The 19739-nt window shown below is 43.8% G+C and overlaps 1 protein-coding gene across 1 annotated transcript in view; it reads right to left on the bottom strand.

The window, feature by feature from the left end:
- Positions 1–19739, bottom strand: part of MLF1 (myeloid leukemia factor 1) — a 77527-nt gene that overhangs the window by 46684 nt on the left and 11104 nt on the right. Inside the window, exons 2-3 of the mRNA XM_033959301.1 lie at positions 18749–18896; positions 8647–8727 (exon numbers count right to left, since the gene is read on the bottom strand). Of these exons, the coding sequence (XP_033815192.1) occupies positions 8647–8727; positions 18749–18896 (229 nt within the window). The remainder of the gene's footprint in view (positions 1–8646; positions 8728–18748; positions 18897–19739) is intronic.

The raw sequence follows: 19739 nt of genomic DNA, 5'->3' as shown, positions 1-19739 counted from the left end.
TTATTTACGATAGATGGTGTATCAAGTCTAATAAACCATAAACCATATGCACTGCATCAATCCTAAAAATACAGCAGGCAAGATGTGCCTCAGAAAAGGGTTGAGAAACAATGGCCTTAGGGACCTTAGGAGTCTTGAAAATTTGCATCTTAAAACAATCATTATTTATTTGGATTTAGTTCATCCTAGAGCTGCATATTTAAGCACATTAGTAACACAATTAACATGCTAAATATTTAACGTGTGAAAAATTTTAATCACGATTAACATGATTACCTTCTTCCGTGTGATATTTCGCTGCAGGTTACCAGACATCCGGATTTACCAGGACATATCATCTTTTTAGAGGGCATGTCCAGGCATCCGGATGGCTTTTCAAAACCGGGCACTTTGTCCAGGTTTTGAGAAGCAGATCGCGTCAGGAGAGGGCATCCCCCAAAATTATTATTGTTATACGCATTGAAAATATTTGTATTGCGTTTACATCAAAATTTTAATAAACTTGAAACTTGATGTAATGTGGTGACATCACATGAACGCAATGTCATTGTATTGCATCCGCACATGCCCTCCTTACTGATGAGAACAGGCTGAGGGGGGTGGAATGGATGGAACTGGGTGGGCATGGGGACAGGTCCAGATTTTATGTAAGTAAAATCTGGTTACCCTAGTGTAAGCATCAGTGTGTGCAGTGCTGCAACTGGCTCTGTGCGACCCAGGAATAGGAAATTACATCAGAGTATGAAACAACTTCCTGTTTTGGGGATCAGGCAGAGCCTGCAACGACATTCATATGTTTGTGCTGACATTGTAACCATTTTTAGGGACGGAGAAGCAGCAGGAACCTGTGTCTGAAAATTAAGTGGCTGCAACTTTCTAGTTTATCTAAGATACCTCTCTGATTTCTGCCACACAGAAATTACTGCATGAACTCCTACTACTCCCTCACTGTATTTATCTTTAGGTCACTGCTCCAGCATTCATCTCTTTTCAATTTGTTTTGGTTGCTGATCTAATCACAAACCTGACATTTCTATGCCTGCTTTTCCATGCCTGCTAGGCATGCAGTGTAGCCTAAACAATTGATTCTACCAATTCAGTGACCAATACTCCATCCCCACCCCGGTGAAAACCAACATACCCCAGGCCTGCTAAAGCAGCAGCAGTACATACCAAAGCCGGCAGACAGCCCTATAGGAGAAGGAGGAGTATGGGGAATTCCCGACAAAGTGTCTGATCTGCTCTGATGAATTTTAAAACAGTTACTGAATGGACAGTAATGTAGTTAAAACATTAACAAGTCTCTGAGAGGAACAATGCATGGAGGAAAAATACAAGTTAAACAAGAACATAACAGCCTGAACATTTATGGAGCTCTACCATTCCTCCTTTTTAATCTGACTGACAGGAAAAATCTTAGCTGTGGAGTTCACCGTAAAGCTCGAGTCAGAAAGCAGGCACATCAGATAATTGCTTGGTGGGAAGTTCAGCATGCCATCCCTATCTACTGGAAAAATTATTATCATGGTAAGGACCTAATCTCTTTTTCCAGTGTAATAGGGATGGTATGCTGAACTGTAGGGATGCACCTACGCAGTCCCCAAACTCTAAGGTGGGAGAGATGCGTCTGCACGTAGTACTGAGAACTCGAAAGCGACATCCTCCTGTACTGCAATGTCTGTAGAATTTGGAGGACCAGGTGGTGGACCTACAAATCTCCTCAGGAGGAATCGCCTTTGCTTCCGCCGTTAACGAGATAGGCGGCTGTTTGCTGCAACTGATGTATGCAGAGGATATAGCTCTACATATCCATGTAGAGGTGGTAGCCTTGGAAATGGGTCTGTCTTGTCTTGCCCGATTGGTTAACATGAAAAGATGATCTGAAAGACAAACCTGGTCACTTCTAGGTAATGCAATAGTACTCTAAGGTCTTGTCTTTCTTTTCTTAGCACCTATGAGGTGAAATGCTGGCAGTCTAACTTCTTGGATGACATGAAATGCTGAAATGGCCTTCGACAGAAAGATGAGCTTTCCAGCGTTCTGCACAGACTGTCATATCTATGATTACCTCCCCTCGGGGAGACAGTCATATGTATGCGGTCGGTGTCAGGAGCTGAAAAGCTTGAAGAAAGAAGTCAAGCGACTTGAGGACAAGATACTGGAGCTAGAAGGACTTTACACCACGGAGGACCCTATCAAGGCATTTGAAGACTTCAGGAGTGAGAGACACATTGAGAAGGAAGTCAGGGAACTCGAGGAATTCTTTGAGGAAGCATACAGGAGGGTAGCAGAGAACGAACTCCAGATGAAGGATGAAGATACACCAATATGGAAGGGGGAGCAAGAAGCAGATAACCTCAAAGAAGACAGCCACAGAGGAATACCACAAGAAGGGGAGAAATTGGCTAGTCGATGCCCAGAAGAGAGAGAGAAGCACACCGAGGACATTGACCTGAGACCGAAGCGAAAACTGAAGAAGGGAAAGTCAGCGATCCTAGTGGAAGACTCGATCCTGAGGCATGTGGACAGCCACATAGCAGGAGGGAGAGAGAATCGACTGGTGACCTACCTCCCAGGAGCGAGAACCAAGGACATCGTGGACAAAATTGGGAAGATCCTGGAAGGAGCGGAGACAGAAGATACCGCAGTAATGATCCACATCGGGACGAATGATGTCAGCAGGAGAGACTACAGAAGAAGCACACTCGTAGAACAGTTCAAGACTCTGGGAAGGAAGCTGAGGATGAGGACCCAGAAGATAGCATTCTCAGAGATCCTACCGGTACCGAGGGCAGATGTGAAAAGGCAGGAGGAACTACAATCAATAAATGCGTGGATGAGGAAATGGTGTGAGGAAGAAGGATTCCACTTCGTGAGGAACTGGACAACGTTCTGGGGAAAGAGCAAGCTCTACAGGAGAGATGGACTGCACCTGAGTGCAGCGGGAACAAGACTTCTAGCAAACAACGTCATGAGAGGAATAGAACAGGCTTTAAACTAAAAGGAAGGGGAAAGCCGACAGTCGACCTAATGTCGACGATTCGGAAGAAGGTATCCCATGAAGATACTAAGGGAAAAAAAGGCTGGGAAGAAACAAGGGACAAATTACAGGAGTCAACTAACCCAGAAGAGGAGGTTAGAAAGAGTGTAGCAAAAGAGAAGACACCAAAGACCGAAGCAAAGGGAAAGGTAGTGAAGACAACAAAATGCCAGGACCTAAATTGCATATATACTAATGCAAGGAGCCTAAGCAACAAAATGGGGGAACTAGAGGCCGTGGCCAATGCAGAGGACATAGACATCATTGGAATCTTTGAAACATGGTGGAATGAGGAGAGCAAATGGGATACAGCACTGCCGGGGTACAAGCTCTATCGCCAGGACAGGTCAGGACAGAAAGGAGGTGGAATAGCCCTATACATAAAAGAAAGTATACAATCGACAAGAATGGACACAGCGAAGATGACCAACAAGCTGGAATCGCTATGGCTTAAAATACCGGATAGGAAAGGACATGAAATAAAGATGGGCCTATACTATCGTCCACCCGGGCAAACCGGAGATATCGACAGAGAAATGGAAACCGAGATGAAGCGAGAATGCAAAAGTAGTTACACAGTTATTATGGGAGACTTCAACTACCCCGGGATAGACTGGAAACTTAGAAGCTCAAGATGCACTAGAGAGACAGAATTTCTGGAGGCTACACAAGATTGCTTCATGGAGCAGCTTGTTAGAGAACCGACGAGAGGAAATGCCACTCTGGATCTAATCCTAAATGGGTTAATGGGCCCTGCAAAGGAAGTGGAAGTAGTGGGACCGTTGGGAAACAGCGATCATAATATGATCAAGTTCAAAGTTGAAGTAGGAATACTGAAAGGAAAGAGAACCATAGCAACAACTTTCAACTTCACGAAAGGAAACTATGAAACAATGAGGGAAATGGTAAGGAAGAAACTTAGGAACACTTCCAAGAAATGGCAAACGGTAGAACATGCCTGGCTTTTTTTCAAGGACATGGTGAGCGAGGCGCAAAATCTGTACATACCCAGATTCAGAAAGGGGAGCAAAAAGAGTCGAACAAAAGACCCGGTATGGCTGACTAAAATAGTGAAGGAAGCGATAGGCAATAAGAAAAATTCATTCAGGAAATGGAAAAAGGACAAAACTGAGGGGAACTGGAAGGAGCACAGGAAGTATCAAAAAGAATGTCACCGAGTGGTTCGAAAAGCCAAAAGAGAGTATGAAGAGAGGCTAGCCAGGGAGGAACGAAATTTCAAACCGTTCTTCAGATATGTTAAAGGGAAACAGCCAGCTAGGGAGGAGGCGGGACCGCTGGATGATGGAGACAAGAAGGGGGTAGTGAAGGAGGAGAAAGAAGTTGCGGAAAGACTTAACATGTTCTTTTCGTCTGTATTTACGAACGAAGACACAACCAACATACCGGAACCTGAGCAATTCTTCAATGGAAATCAAGCAGAAAAATTAACATCCATGGAAGTGAGCCTTGAAGATGTGCGCAGGCAGATAGAAAAACTAAAAACTGACAAATCCCCGGGTTCGGACGGAATCCATCCAAGGGTTCTGAAGGAATTAAAGGGGGAGATAGCGGAACTACTGCAGCAAGTTTGCAACCTATCCCTGAAAACAGATGTGATACCAGAGGATTGGAAGATAGCCAACGTCACGCCCATCTTTAAAAAGGGATCAAGAGGTGACCCGGGAGACTACAGACCGGTGAGTCTGACCTCGGTTCCGGGGAAAATGGTGGAAGCGCTGATAAAAGAAAACATCGATGAACATTTGGAAAGAAATGAACTTCTGATACCAAGCCAACATGGTTTCTGCAGGGGGAGATCGTGATTAACTAACTTATTGCACTTCTTCGAAGGAATCAGCAAACGGATGGACAAAGGAGACCCCCATAGACATCGTATACCTAGATTTCTAAAAAGCCTTTGACAAGGTGCCTCACGAGCGTCTACTCCGGAAACTGAAGAACCATGGGGTGGACGGAGACGTACATAGATGGATCAGAAACTGGTTGGCGGGTAGGGGTGAAGGGCCACTACTCGGACTGGAAGAGGGTCACAAGTGGTGTTCCGCAGGGCTCGGTGCTCGGGCCACTACTATTTAATATATTCATAAATGATCTAGAAATAGGGACGACGTGTGAGATAATAAAATTTGCAGACGACATCAAACTATTTAGTGGAGCTCGGACTAAAGAGGACTGTGAAGAATTGTAAAGGGACCTGAACAAACTAGGGGAATGGGCGACGAGATGGCAGATGAAGTTCAATGTTGAGAAATGTAAAGTACTGCATGTGGGAAGCAGAAACCTGAGGTACAATTATACGATGGGAGGGATGTTATTGAATGAGAGTACCCAGGAAAAGGACTTGGGGGTAATGGTGGACATGACAATGAAGCCGACGGCACAGTGTACAGCGGCCGCTAGGAAAGCAAATAGAATGCTAGGTATAATCAAGAAGGGTATCACAACCAGGACGAAAGAAGTTATCCTGCCGTTGTATCGGGCGATGGTGCGCCCTCATCTGGAATACTGCGTCCAATATTGGTCGCTGTACCTTAAGAAGGATATGGCGATACTCGAGAGGGTTCAGAGGAGAGCGACATGTCTGATAAAAGGGATGGAAAACCTTCCATACGCTGAGAGATTGGAGAAACTGGGTCTCTTTTCCCTGGAGAAGAGGAGACTTAGAGGGGATATGATAGAGACTTATAAGATCATGAAGGGCATAGAGAGAGTAGAGAAGGAAAGGTTCTTCAAACTGTCAAATAATAAAAGAACAAGAGGGCATCCGGAAAAGTTGAAAGGGGACAGATTCAAAACAAATGCTAGGAAGTTCTTCTTTACCCAACGCGTGGTGGACACCTGGAATGCGCTTCCAGAGAATGTAATAGGGCAGAGTACGGTACTGGGATTTAAGAAAAGATTGGACAGTTTCCTGCTGGAAAAGAGGATAGAAGGGTATAAATAGAGGATTTCTGCACAGGTCCTGGACCTGTTGGGCCGCCACGTGAGCGGACTGCTGGGCATGATGGACCTCTGGTCTGACCCAGCAGAGGCATTGCTTATGAGAGAACCCATCTGCAAGGTCACTCCCTCTTCCATGATCTGGAGAAACAGCTCTCTGCACAACAGAACCTGTAATTCTGAGACTCTCCTGGCAGAAGTAATCACTACCAAGAAGACTGCCTTGACCATCAGATCCATGAGGGAAGCCTGCTCTAAGGGCTCATACGGGGCTCCGTATTAAGATTCCAGGATGAAAATGACTCTCGAATTGGAGGCTGTAGTCTTAGGGCACCCTTTTGTAGTCATACGAAATCCCCGTACCAAGGGCACCTGGGCCAATCTAGCGCTATAAGAACTATTGTTCCTGTGTGTGAGCTATTTGGCGGCTCACCTGGCCTATCATGAGCCAATGGAGAAAACACGTACAGTAACCCAGTCTCTGGCCGTGGTTGAACCAGCGTGTCTAGTCCTGCACTTTTTGGTTCGTATCTTTGACTAAGGAACCAATCCGCCTTCTTGTTTTGTGCACTCACCATGAGGTCGAACATCAGATGACCCTGTCTTCTCACAATGGTTTGGAACGCTTGCAGAGACAATGTCCACTCTCCTGGGTCTAATGTCTGTTTGCTGAGATAATCCGCTTGAACATTGTCCACTCTGGCCACGTGCACTGCAAAGATTGCCTGCAGGTGTATTTCTGCCCAACAGAACAATGCTTTCGCCTCCTGTCAGAGTGGAGCATTCCTGGTGCCTCCCTGCCTGTTGAAATAGGCCACAGCAGTGGCATTGTCAGAGAAGACTCTGACTGCTTTGCCCTCCAGCAAAGACTGCAGTCGGAGGGAGCAGCGCCATATAAACTGCTTGAAGTTCCAACTTGTTGGTAGACCAGTTCTGCTGCGACGGGATTCACTGGCCTTGTACTGGATGATCACTGCAATGAGCCCCCCAGTCGAACAAGCTGGCATCCATTGTTAAGGTGACCCATGAATTGACCCAAAGCGGGATCCCCTTTGCCAGAGACTGTGGATGGAGCCAAAAGCCCATGCTGAGCTTGGCTGCTATTGACCAGGGGAGTGGAACTTGCAGGGAGTTTCTCTGAGATGATTAGTGCGACAACAAAGCATCCTGCAGGGGACGCATATATGCCTTTACCCAGGGCACTACTTCTATTGTAGCTGCCATTGAAGGTAATGCCATGAAGTAGGCTCTGGCTTGGTCAATAGGTAATCTGACCACAAAGCTTCAGTTTGCGTGGAAGAAAGACTTGGCCTTCTGCCGTGTTGAATAAGACTCCAAGATATTCTGGAAACTGTTTCAGAACCTGATGGCTCTTTCAAAAGTTCACAATCCATCCCAGACTCTGCAATGTCCCTGCAACTACTGCTACTGCCTTTTCTCCTTCAAGTTGTGACAGCGCTCTGATGAGTCAATCATCCAAGTATGGGTGCACCTGCCAACCCACTCTGCGGAGATGAGCAGCCACCACTACCATAAACTTGGTGAAAGTTCATGGCACTGCTGCTAGTCCAAAGGAAAGCGCTGAGAACTGATGGTGATTTTCCAACACATGGAATAGGAGGAATTTCTTGTGTTCTGGGAAGATGGGGATGTGAAGGTAAGCTTCTGTCAAATCTAAAAGGTGGCCAAAATCTCTCTTGCTCCACCACTGCGATGACAGATCGAATGGTCTCCATTCAAAACTCTCAGTGCCATGTTGCCATGTTTGAGATCCAGGATGGGCCTCCACTCTCATCTGAGCCTTTCTTTGGCTTGACAAAGTATATGGCGCATCTACCGGAGACCGAGTTGTCTGGAGGGACATGTTCTATGGCTCGAACCCCTTTTTGCTTTCTTTGGCCAGCTTGCTGGCAAATCCACGAACCAGTCAGAGAGAGAGAGTGCACAAACTCTATCTTGTAATCTTCTGTGATATGTCCAGGATGTCCCCTTTGCTCCCTTTCCCATTCCCACCCCACTGCATTTCCTCTCTGCATTCTTATCCTTCCCCCTCCTGCCCACTTCCCTTCCTTCCTTCCCCTTAGTGTAGGCATGCCACTCTCTCCAGCTAAAAGGTAGTGCCTCATGTGCAGCATGAAGTGGGTTGCACAGAGTCTGCAAAGTCCTGCACTACCTCTTACTTTAAAACCACCTCCTTCACTGACAAACATCAGCCCCAGTACCTGATGCAGGCCCAAAATATGAATAATTTACCACCTGAAGAGGCTGTCTCACATTCCCTAATAGTAAAGTTGCATTTTGTTGCATTTATAGAGATAAAAATTTGCTATATTTGGTTATGTCTAATTTCTGGCAACAAAGCTTTCAAAATGGTTGACATCAAAATGTACTCTGATTTGAGAATTAAACTGCTTTGTTTTCTATAGGAAATTAAAAGGGATTAAAATGTCAGAAGTGCCAAAGGTACAGGAAAACAGTGCACTGGCATAAGGATAGTCAATAGGCAAAATATTGCAAATTTGTTTAAAAGTTATTGCAGGGGAGGGAGACAAATAGATTCAAACATGATGGGATGGGTCCAGTGCCCTTGTAAGAAACTAGCAAACATTTATTCATTAAAGGAACATTACTATAATCAGACTTACAAAATTTTTGTGAATATCAAACACGTTGTTTCTCATCCCCAACATCATGTTGTTTATTATATCAAAAGGATCTCTGTCATTCTGTGGAAGGAAAAAAAATTGCTCTGAAAATGAAACTATTTAGAAATAACATAGTTTAAGGATCTATTATATACACACAAATCTTAATTTAAAACTATTTTCACTTAATTTGATGAGACTGATCACAACCACAAACCTGGCATTTGTCTTACAGCATTTTCAGGGGACAGAGACTGTAGACAGCTCCATATTGCTCATTGACATTTGGAACCCATGTGGTACCAATAATCCCATACAGTTCTCTCATGATTGGCTAGAAGTACAAGATTATGGGTAAGCACATACATGAGCCACAAGTCAGAACACAGCAAAGCAAGGAGCACCAACAGGAACCAGGAGAGCAAATATGAAGCTGTGGAAAATAGGCAAAGTTGTGTGTGTTTATTAGTTTTATAGACCGCTGTTCGATACATCATTATAATGGTTTACATAGTACTAAGCAAAAGGAAAGGAACTCCATTATCAGTAGTAAAGTAAAAATACAAATGCATGCAATCATGCAGGTTCTATGCACCTAAACAAGAGTGCATTCCTCATGGCTGAACTCCCTCTTGCCAACCCACCCCTCCTTGCAGGGCACCATAACCAAAAGCACCTCTTCAAAAACAGCAGTGTCCTATCTGACTACACAGGACTCATCTCTCTAAAGTTGTTTCTAAGGCACAATTTTTCTACTCCCTGATGACAAACAAGTCAGAGCACAACAAAGCAAGACTTCCATCTGATTCACCACTACTTAGCAGACTCCTTGGCCCTGAACAGATGTGAATGTAGGGCAGGAAAGAGGATCCTTGGAAAGAAATTCTATTTCAAACTGTTTAAACTAGAGCAGTGAATCGCAAACTAGTGTGCTGCAAGTCGCCAGTGCCAGCAGAGAAGCACGTCCTGCAGACAGTCAGCCTGCGCTTCTCCTCCTCCTCAGCACCTCTCCTCTTCTCTGCGCCTCTCCTGCTGAGCACCCTCCCCCTCCCCTACTAGCGGCTCAGGGCCTATCTGCAGGGCCTTCGCACATGCGCAGACATCGGTGTGATGTCATCACGTCGACGTCTGCATACTTCTCGGTGCCCTCCAGCCGCTATTTACTGTGCTGTGGCTCAGGATAGTTTGCAAGACACTGAACTAGAGGATAGGGGTGGCAGGTGAGTTCAGTAAGCCATCCCTAGTGAAAACATGACAGCAGTAGAAAAAGCAAAGTTACTTACCTGTAACAGGTGTTCTCAGAGGCCAGCAGGCACATTTTCTCACATGTGGGTTTTACTACTTGGGATCTAGCTAGGTACTTGGGACCTGAGTTGGCCACTGTTGGAAAGAGGATACTGGGCTTGATGGACCTTCAGCTGATCCCAAAGTGCACTACCAAGTGCACTGTCACTTTAAATTTATAGGCAGTGCCCATTCTGCACATGTGCCAATGCCTTCCCACCCAATGTTGGCTTGTGGGACCAGCAGTTCAGTAACAAAACTAAGAAGTCAATTAGGGGAGGTGGGCAGGTTGTGAGAATGTATGCCTGCTTTCCTCAGAGAACACCTACTACAGGTAAGTAACTTTGCTGTCTCTGAAGACAAGCAGGCATTATATTCTCATATGTGGGACTCCCGAGCTGCCAGGATCATGACTCTGGACAAGGATAATAAGATATATAAAACATGAGCCTAGCAAAACCCAAGAGGGTTGAAGGGAAAGCTGATGTTCCCAGTGTGGTGTCAATGTACTCAGTGCTGATGTTGATGCTAGGGTCATGGGAGGCTGAGTGTCAGGTTCTGTGTCCCCTGCTAGTCTTAGCTCTCAGTAGCAATATTGAAATGGCAGGGGAGACAGCAGCGGACTTACATAGAAATATGATGGCAGATAAAGGCCAAATGGCACATCCAGTGTGCCCATCTGTAGTATCCACTATCTCCTCTCCCTAAGAGATCCCACATGCCTGTCCCACACTTTCTTTAATTCAGACACAGTCTTTGTTTCTACCACATCTACCGGGAGACTATTCCACACTTCTACTACCCTCCTGTAAAAAATGTATTTCCTTAGATTACTTTTGAGCCTATCACCTCTTAACTTCATCATAGAAACATGGAATGGCAGTATGATAATGAACCCAGAGATACGGCAAACAACCATGACTTTATTAATCTGGTATTTTACTTTACAGAACAAAAGTCAAATAGTATAACACAAAATTCCCTTAAACCATGCTACCATGATTTTCAATGGAAACGCACCCCCTAAAGCTCCTATCCTGCCCATTGCATTGCAGCCAAGCAGGGAAGGCAATGAACAGGACACACTTTTGGAGCCCCCACCTCCCTTGGGCCTTATGCAGCTGCACTGCCCACACATAGCTCACTATGATTCTGGTGGCTGCTAAAGCCCAGTTCCTCACTTGGAAGACTTAAAAAGTGCAGGGTCTTTGTAGATTTAGCCAAATACACAATGAGAGAGATGGATCTGAAGGACACTGTGTATAAGCTTTAGGATGAGAACATATGTGGTTGGATTATACTTCATGTATGAGAAGAAGTTTATAAGTTTGTAACCAAGAAGTAGTTAAGAGATTATGTCCTTATCTTGATAATATATTTTCCAGTAGATAGATGTGTCATTCTGGACAAGCAGGCTATCTTCCCATGGCCATAAGCCATATGCAGAAGGAATCTACTCCTGATTTTTTTCTGCGATCCTCCTACTTCACCGGGAGCTCTACTGCCACCTGCAGTTAGTATCCAAGCATGCAAGAGCTCCACTGAAATTATGTGAAGGAAAAATGGGAAATGCCCCAAACAAATAAACTGTTCTGGTAAACATAATAACACTTGATCAATCAATGAACAAGTAACAGCCAACAGAAGCATCAAAGGAGCTCAGGTAGTAGCCCTGTAGATGCTATAAAAATATAATACAGAATTCTTCAGGACCCAAAGGGTTGATCGGCAACCAAAACACAAACTTGAAGAATAAACAGAATGAGACAGTAGGCACAGGAAAAACAGGGTGGGGGGGGGGGGTCCAAAATGACACACCTATCTGGAAAAGATATTATAAAGGTAAGGACAATCTTTTTTTCCAGCGCAATAGGTGTGTCATTCTGGACAAGCAGGATGTATAAAAGCAGTACCAGAAACCTAGGGAGGGCTAACTGAGCCGACCAAAAGCAGAGTCCTCTCTTACAGCTATGTCCACCCTGTAAAACTTTGCAAACATGTGTAGAGTGGACCAAGTCACAGCTCTACAAATCTCAGTCGGACAGACTGCCCTAGCTTCAGCCCACGACAAAGCTATACTCCTTGTCGAATGCGTTTTAATGGAAACAGAAGATTGTTTCCCACAGATAATGCAGGCTGATGAAATAGCCTTATGGATCCATCTGGATATTGTGGCCCTGGAAGTGGGCACACCCCGCTTAGTTGAGTGAGTCAGCACAAATAGATGGTTAGAGAATCAAAACTCAGTGACTTCTAGATATCGAAGGACAACTCTTTTCATGTCCAACTTCTTAAAAATGTGGTCCTGTTTCTTAGAACCTATAGACTGGAAGACAAGGTCAGCGGGCAAGCAAACTTCCAGGAATGGTGGTACGCAGCAGGCTTGCTCCACATATCCACAAAAGTTTCTCTGTGAAGCAGCAGTCTAGCACCGCAGGACTGCGTCCTTTCCTCCGACAGGGGCCCACCGGGAAGGGGTCTCAAGGCACTGAAGCCACTGAGAAAAACTTCAAACGAAAAAGAAGAAAAAGTAGCAGAGTAACTGCAAAGACTTCTGCCCGAATTGCTTACAGAAATTGTAACTGAATATGTTTGCTAGCTCTCAGGTTGAGAGGGTGGAGCATGTGCTCAGAAAAGTGTTGGATTTCTGCAACTCCCAGATAGCAGGTGGGATTGAATACCTAGCGTATGGAATCCGGAAGGGACGTAACAGGATAAGCTGTGGAATACTCGGGATATTAGCTTTAAATCACACAAACAGTGCAGAGCTCCAGTTATTATTTTGGCCTGCAGATGAACTTTTATGCAGAAGCTACATTTATTAGGCCTCAAAATATCTTAAGCTTATATTACAGTGACTGGTCTTGGCAAAGCTCCAAACCCCGTGATTCTTTTTAACCTTGGATTAAAATGCCAAGGTTTAGATTTCATATGTAAATACAATAACTGGGTTGTTATAGCTATGGAAAACAGAAAGTTTGATCGAAATACCTCAGCCCCACCACTCCACCGCAATAATAATCTTTTCTAAAGCGAGAGATTTACGTGGTGCTTCATCATTGGTAAATCGTTTTTAACGCTGTGGTTGCATTTAAATTAGTCAATCAATAAATAAGAAATTTGTGAAGTGTATAAAATTGTATACTTAACGTCTAAACACAGCTAGACCTGGGAGTCCGACCCGACATGTTTCGCACTGTTTGTGCTGTCTCAAGGGTCTCCCTGTATAAAAGATAAGGAACATCTTAGGGCAGTGACCGTGACATTTCTCAACCTATCACCATTCATCATTCAAAGTTTAATGTGAATATAACTATCCCCTCTCATCATAACTCACCGAGGTAGCTGCAGTCATCCGACTCACAAGGTGTAGTGTCTGTGAAAGATGGCGGCGGCGTCCTCAGTACAGGTGTAAATAGTTACCTTAATGTGACACACACCCCCACACGCAGCAGTCCATTGGTCCATTCACCCTCCAATCAATGTAGTCCAGTCAATCTCAACATTCAATCCCCGCGGTTCAACTGTATCCAATGTAAAAATTGTTCTCTGTTCAATCTCATTTAATCTCCGTACATCCTTCTCACCCTCCCTCCCCGTCACTTTCTGCACCACACACCACCTCAATTGATCCACCCCATGTATGGGGTGGCGTGTGGTGCAGAAAGTGACGGGGAGGGAGGGTGAGAAGGATGTACGGAGATTAAATGAGATTGAACAGAGAACAATTTTTACATTGGATACAGTTGAACCGCGGGGATTGAATGTTGAGATTGACTGGACTACATTGATTGGAGGGTGAATGGACCAATGGACTGCTGCGTGTGGGGGTGTGTGTCACATTAAGGTAACTATTTACACCTGTACTGAGGACGCCGCCGCCATCTTTCACAGACACTACACCTTGTGAGTCGGATGACTGCGGCTACCTCGGTGAGTTATGATGAGAGGGGATAGTTATATTCACATTAAACTTTGAATGATGAATGGTGATAGGTTGAGAAATGTCACGGGTGAATGGACCAATGGACTGCTGCGTGTGGGGGGGTGTGTCACATTAAGGTAACTATTTACACCTGTACTGAGGACGCCGCCGCCATCTTTCACAGACACTACACCTTGTGAGTCGGATGACTGCGGCTACCTCGGTGAGTTATGATGAGAGGGGATAGTTATATTCACATTAAACTTTGAATGATGAATGGTGATAGGTTGAGAAATGTCACGGTCACTGCCCTAAGATGTTCCTTATCTTTTATACAGGGAGACCCTTGAGACAGCACAAACAGTGCGAAACATGTCGGGTCGGACTCCCAGGTCTAGCTGTGTTTAGACGTTAAGTATACAATTTTATACACTTCACAAATTTCTTATTTATTGATTGACTAATTTAAATGCAACCACAGCGTTAAAAACGATTTACCAATGATGAAGCACCACGTAAATCTCTCGCTTTAGAAAAGATTATTATTGCGGTGGAGTGGTGGGGCTGAGGTATTTCGATCAAACTTTCTGTTTTCCATAGCTATAACAACCCAGTTATTGTATTTACATATGACTTAGTGGAACGGGTTCGATATAAATTTATACAATTTACTGTTTTTAGCAAAGCTTAAGGTTTAGATTTCATGCATTGAATCATTTTGTGTTTTAGATATCCTCAGTTATATACCACTGCTTTCATAATATTTCCCTTTGCTAGAAAGAGCACCAAGCAAGAATCACACAGGAGAAAAATGTTTGCTAATGAAGTGATAGGTGTGGCAAGAATGGTGTCATAAGTCATAGAAACATAGAAAAATGACGGCAGAAAAGGGCCAAAGCCCATCAAGTCTGCCCACTCTATTGACCCTTCTCTTTGATTTTGCTCACCACCCCCTGCCCTTACCTCATTAGAAATCCCACATGAATATCCCATTTATTTTTGAAATCTGATACGCTGTTGGCCTCAATCACCTGCCGTGGGAGTTCATTCCAATGATCGACCACCCTCTCAGTGAAGAAATACTTTCTGGAGTCACCATGAAATTTCCCTCCCCTGATTTTCAGCGGATGCCCTCTGGTGGAAGAAGGTCCTATAAGACGGAAGATATCCTCTTCCACCTCGATACGACCCGTGATATATTTAAATGTCTCAATCATGTCCCCTCTCTCTCTTCGTTCTTCAAGTGAGTACAGCTGCAATTTATTCAGCCTTACTTCATACGGAAGATCTTTGAGCCCCGAGACCATCCTGGTGGCCATCCGCTCTGGTGGCCATTATGACCTCTGGCATCCTGCTGATAAAACCTCTACGGATACAACCCATCATTTGCCTTGCCTTAGAGGAAGCCTTTTCCACCTGATTGGCAGTTTTCATGTCATCACTAATGATTACTCCTAAATCCCGTTCTTCCGAGGTCCTAACTAAGGTCTCACCATTTAACGTGTAAGTCCTGCACAGATTTCTTTTACCCAGGTGCATCACTTTGCATTTTTTAGCATTGAAGTTAAGCTGCCAAGTCGATGACCATTGTTCTAATAGTAGTAGGTCCTGTGTCATATTGTCAGGCATAGTGCTTTTACCTACTATGTTGCACAGTTTGGTGTCGTCGGTGAACAATGATATTTTTCCTCTGAACCCTTGGGTCATATCACTTATGAATATGTTGAATAGGATTGGACCCAAGACCGAGCCCTGTGGTACTCCACTGGTCACATTCGATGTTTTGGATGGGGTACCATTTACCATCACTCTCTGAAGTCTACCGCTCAGCCAATCCTTAACCCATGCAGCTAGTGTTTCCCCTAATCCCAGCGATTTCAACTTGTTCAATAACCTACGGTGTGGGACGCTGTCAAAAGCTTTGCTGAAGTCCTTTTATATATTTTCACTTGGGAACACAGATGAGCAGTATATCCAGTATGCTCTATCATCTGTAACTGTTCTGCCTCACAGATTATACAAATGACGACGATACCCTAAATGTACCATGAGCTATTTTGCAAATATGAAAATATCAGGAATTTGTCAATATATAAACTAGCACACAATATTAAATCAAAATTAAGCAATACAGTCCGTTCTCATTATTTGCGTGTTCACAATGCATGATTTCACCTATTCATGGTTGCATCAATTGCAACCAATATTCCCCATTCAAACCGCTGTTTGCATATTTGCATAATGGTTCTTAAAAACGGTCAGGCTTTGCTTCCAGATATGACCCCCAAGCATCCGGAGAATGAATTACAGGTACTTCAAGTGCTGTCCCATGCAGGAATCTAACCCTATTTTCCCTATAGGATCCACTGTTAACTTTATGTAGTTCTGAAGCGCAATGTGTACTACTGAAACTTAACCTGTATTTTCCCAATATTTCATTATTTGCGATTTCGCGGTCTGTGAACAATATCAGGAACCGTACTACCACGGATAACGAGAATAGACTGTATACACGTTAATATTCTTCAATATTCTTCATTGCAGTTAGCAAGAGTAAGAAAGAATACAACAGATGATTCCTGGGGGAATTCTATACAACTGAACAATGCAGAATTTGAAAAGAATTCTTCAACTGTGCAGAATTCTTTGCAGACACTGGCATCAAGTAACTTTCCTCATTTCTACTCCAATTGCATTGTCAAAAGGAGTAATTCCTGGTCATCAAGCTGTGCTATGCTCTGTAGTAGGGGAGAAGATGCTGGAAGGGAAGAAGACAGATGCCAGATTATGGGGGGAGCGGAGGAAAGAAGATGGGTGCCAGACCAATTGGTGGGGGTGGGTGAAGGGAGAGAGGCACAGTAACAGAGCAAATGGAAGACGCAGAGAGAAGACAGACAGTGGATGGAAAGAATTGAATGAGAAGATGAGGAAAGCAGAAACCAGACAACAAAGGTAGAAAAAAAATTTTATATTTATTTTCTTTTGCTTTAGGATAAAGTAGTATATTAGTTGTGTTGATAAAAACTTATAAACAAAGCCCTGCCAGCTGAACATCTTTTTCTCTAGTTCAGCAGCCAGAACTTTGATTTATAAGGAATAAGCTAAATATTGCAGTACTGAGGCTTGTATGGATGCTACGGGGATGGGACGGGGACAGTGGTTGCGGGGAAGGGGCGTGGACAGGAACGGTGGTTGCGGGGATGGAGACAAATTTTTCCCCGTGCCATTCTCTACCTCACAGCTCCTATGCTATTGCGGTTTAGTAAAAGGGGGCCATAGTGCAAAATATAGACAGCAGATATAAATTCTCAAAACGGACACATTTTGATCACTAAATTGAAAATAAAATCATTTTTCCTACCTTTTTGTCTGGTGATTTCATGAGTCTCTAGTGTCACTTCCTTCTTCTGTAAATCCAATATTTCTTTCTTTCTGCCCCTCCCCTTTTCGTCTCTCTTCTCCTGTCCCCCCTCTTTATTTTTGTCTTTCTTTCTCTCTCCCCCTGCCTGTCTGTCTTTCTTTCTTTCTCTCTCCCCCTGCCCCCCACAAGCCATCGTGCCGATTTCTCCACTTTTCTGATTCTTTCTCTCTCCCTGCCCCCCCAAGCCACCACACCGATTTCTCCCTGCTTCCCCGAGCCAGGCCTGGTGCATACAAGTGCCGGGCCCACAAGCCTTCCCGCTGTCGGCAATTCTGACGTTGGAGAGGAAATTCCATGCCTGCCAGGCAGCGATTGGCTGGTCCAGAACTTTCTTTCCGACGTCAGAATTGACGTCGGAGGTGAAGGCTTATGGTTTCTGCACCTGTATGCGCCTGATCTGGCTCGACTCGGGGAGGCAGAAAGAACAAGATCGCAAAGGCAACGCGATCGACTTGCGTTGCCTTTGCGATCGACCATTTGGGCACCCCTGCTCTAGGGCTAAATCTTGTATGTAGCAGTTTTCTTTTTGTCTACACTTTAGCTGCCGGGTTTTGAAAAGCCATTCAGACCCCCGGACATGTCCTCAAAAGGAGGACATGCTGGGGAAATCCGGACTCTGATAACCCTAGCAATATTTCAGTTCTCTCTTATGGTGGCACATTTGCCCAAATTAAAAGAATCCTCACGCAGTCAAAGTAGCACTTCATATAGCAATGAAACACTACAGCTTTCAGACTGTATATTAAATTTAAATTACTGGTTCTAGCTTTTTGGATTTTGAATTGACAGTACTGCCCAGAAAAAAACTGTACTCCAGTCACAGTTAAATGCTAGAAATATCCACTGTTAAGGAACTGCAAAATGCAAGGCCTAATGCATTTTTTTGTAGTTAATCCAGAACTATAGAACTTACTATTACATATCCATTAGGATATTAATTTATTAACCTTGAATAAAAAGCTTAAAGCCTTTTTTATGTCCCACTTCTGCTAGACCTTGATGCCATGTGAGCTAGACACCATCATTAGTACATATTGACATAAAACACAAGCCTTCATCTGTTTTTGTTGTTGGTCACTTGTTCACCATTTTTATCAACTTCATTAATTAAAAGCTGTTTTACAAAAAAATAATTTACATTTTTGCAGTGAATGTGCAGTGTCAAAATTACCATGTGGTAACTGCAGAGCCTCTGTGTTACCCATATAGTTAACACCAACAGTACACTTGCAATGCGTTAACATGCAATTTGGTACTATGCAATAATTATAAGATGCATTTCCTGCTCCACTCAAAGTTTGTCAGTTAATATGGGAATTACTGCTGTTCACATGTGCTAATTTGCACTTTGTTCAATGCACTGTAATAACAGAGCTAGAAATAACCAAAGTGTCCATAGAAATAAAATTCTGATCAGATAGAGCCTTTGATATGTGTTTAATATGCTTTTGAAAAATTCTCAGATATCTCACCCTTTGATCTCCTCGTAAAGCCACTTGAGAATCATGGCGCCCTCTTTGACCAAGTGCTTTCTCTCTACCATGTGGGTCTCGTCCAAAAGGATCATAAATACTTCTCATTAACTGTTGAACATGTTCTTGATGTGCAGAAAAGGGATCTCTATAAGGAAATCAGTCACTTTAATTTTTTTTTATTCTAAAAAATTTCTAGAGTAACAAAAACAGAACAACCCACAAAATATGGAATGAATGTTTCAAAGTTACTGAAAGGAGAAATTATGTCTTACCAAATACTTTTCTTTAATCAACGAAAGTGTTCTGCACAAATGGGTTATTCTTCCTACCAGCAGGTAGAGGTAGAGAAAAAAACTTGCATTTCTCCGTGACATCACTGGTAAGCTGTGGTACCCTCCTGAAGATTCCAATATGTAGCTACCAAATAGAAGGTCCTTTCATAATGCACCCATGCCCCATCAACCACTGAAACTACAGAAAGCGAGTAAGCCACCACATAGCAGCCCTTGTTACTTTGCACATGCCAGGGAAAAGCCAACTTGGATAAGAATCAGAAAAAAAGTTGGGGGGAGGGACAGAGAACACAAAGCAAACACAGGACCCTAGGCAGAGGTCTTCAAAGGGCAAAATTGCATAATGGATTTGCTGACTAAAGACAAGAAAATGATCAGGTAAGGCATAAATTTCTCCTTTAAGTGTCAAGTTTACTGTTCCTACACAAATATGATGTACCAAAGCAAATCTTGTCGGTGGGGGAAGACAAAGCCCCCTGAATGACAGACCTACCAAAGTCTGACCAGGCACGATCAACATGTAATGCCTAACAATGAATAAAACAATGAATATATCATTGCCTTACAAATTTCAGGTGACATAGGCCAAGCCTCCATTCAAGACCAGGCCTGAGCCTTGGTAGAAAGTGGGTCTTCAGCCTTTCAGGAAATGGCCTATTCCTGCTATGTAAGCAGATTCAATTGCCACCTTAAGC

Source organism: Geotrypetes seraphini, chromosome 9 (genome assembly GCF_902459505.1).
Source record: "Geotrypetes seraphini chromosome 9, aGeoSer1.1, whole genome shotgun sequence".
Classification (NCBI taxonomy): Eukaryota; Metazoa; Chordata; class Amphibia; order Gymnophiona; family Dermophiidae; genus Geotrypetes; species Geotrypetes seraphini.
Note: the sequence above shows the minus strand (reverse complement) of the source record. Positions and strands in the feature narration are given on the sequence as shown.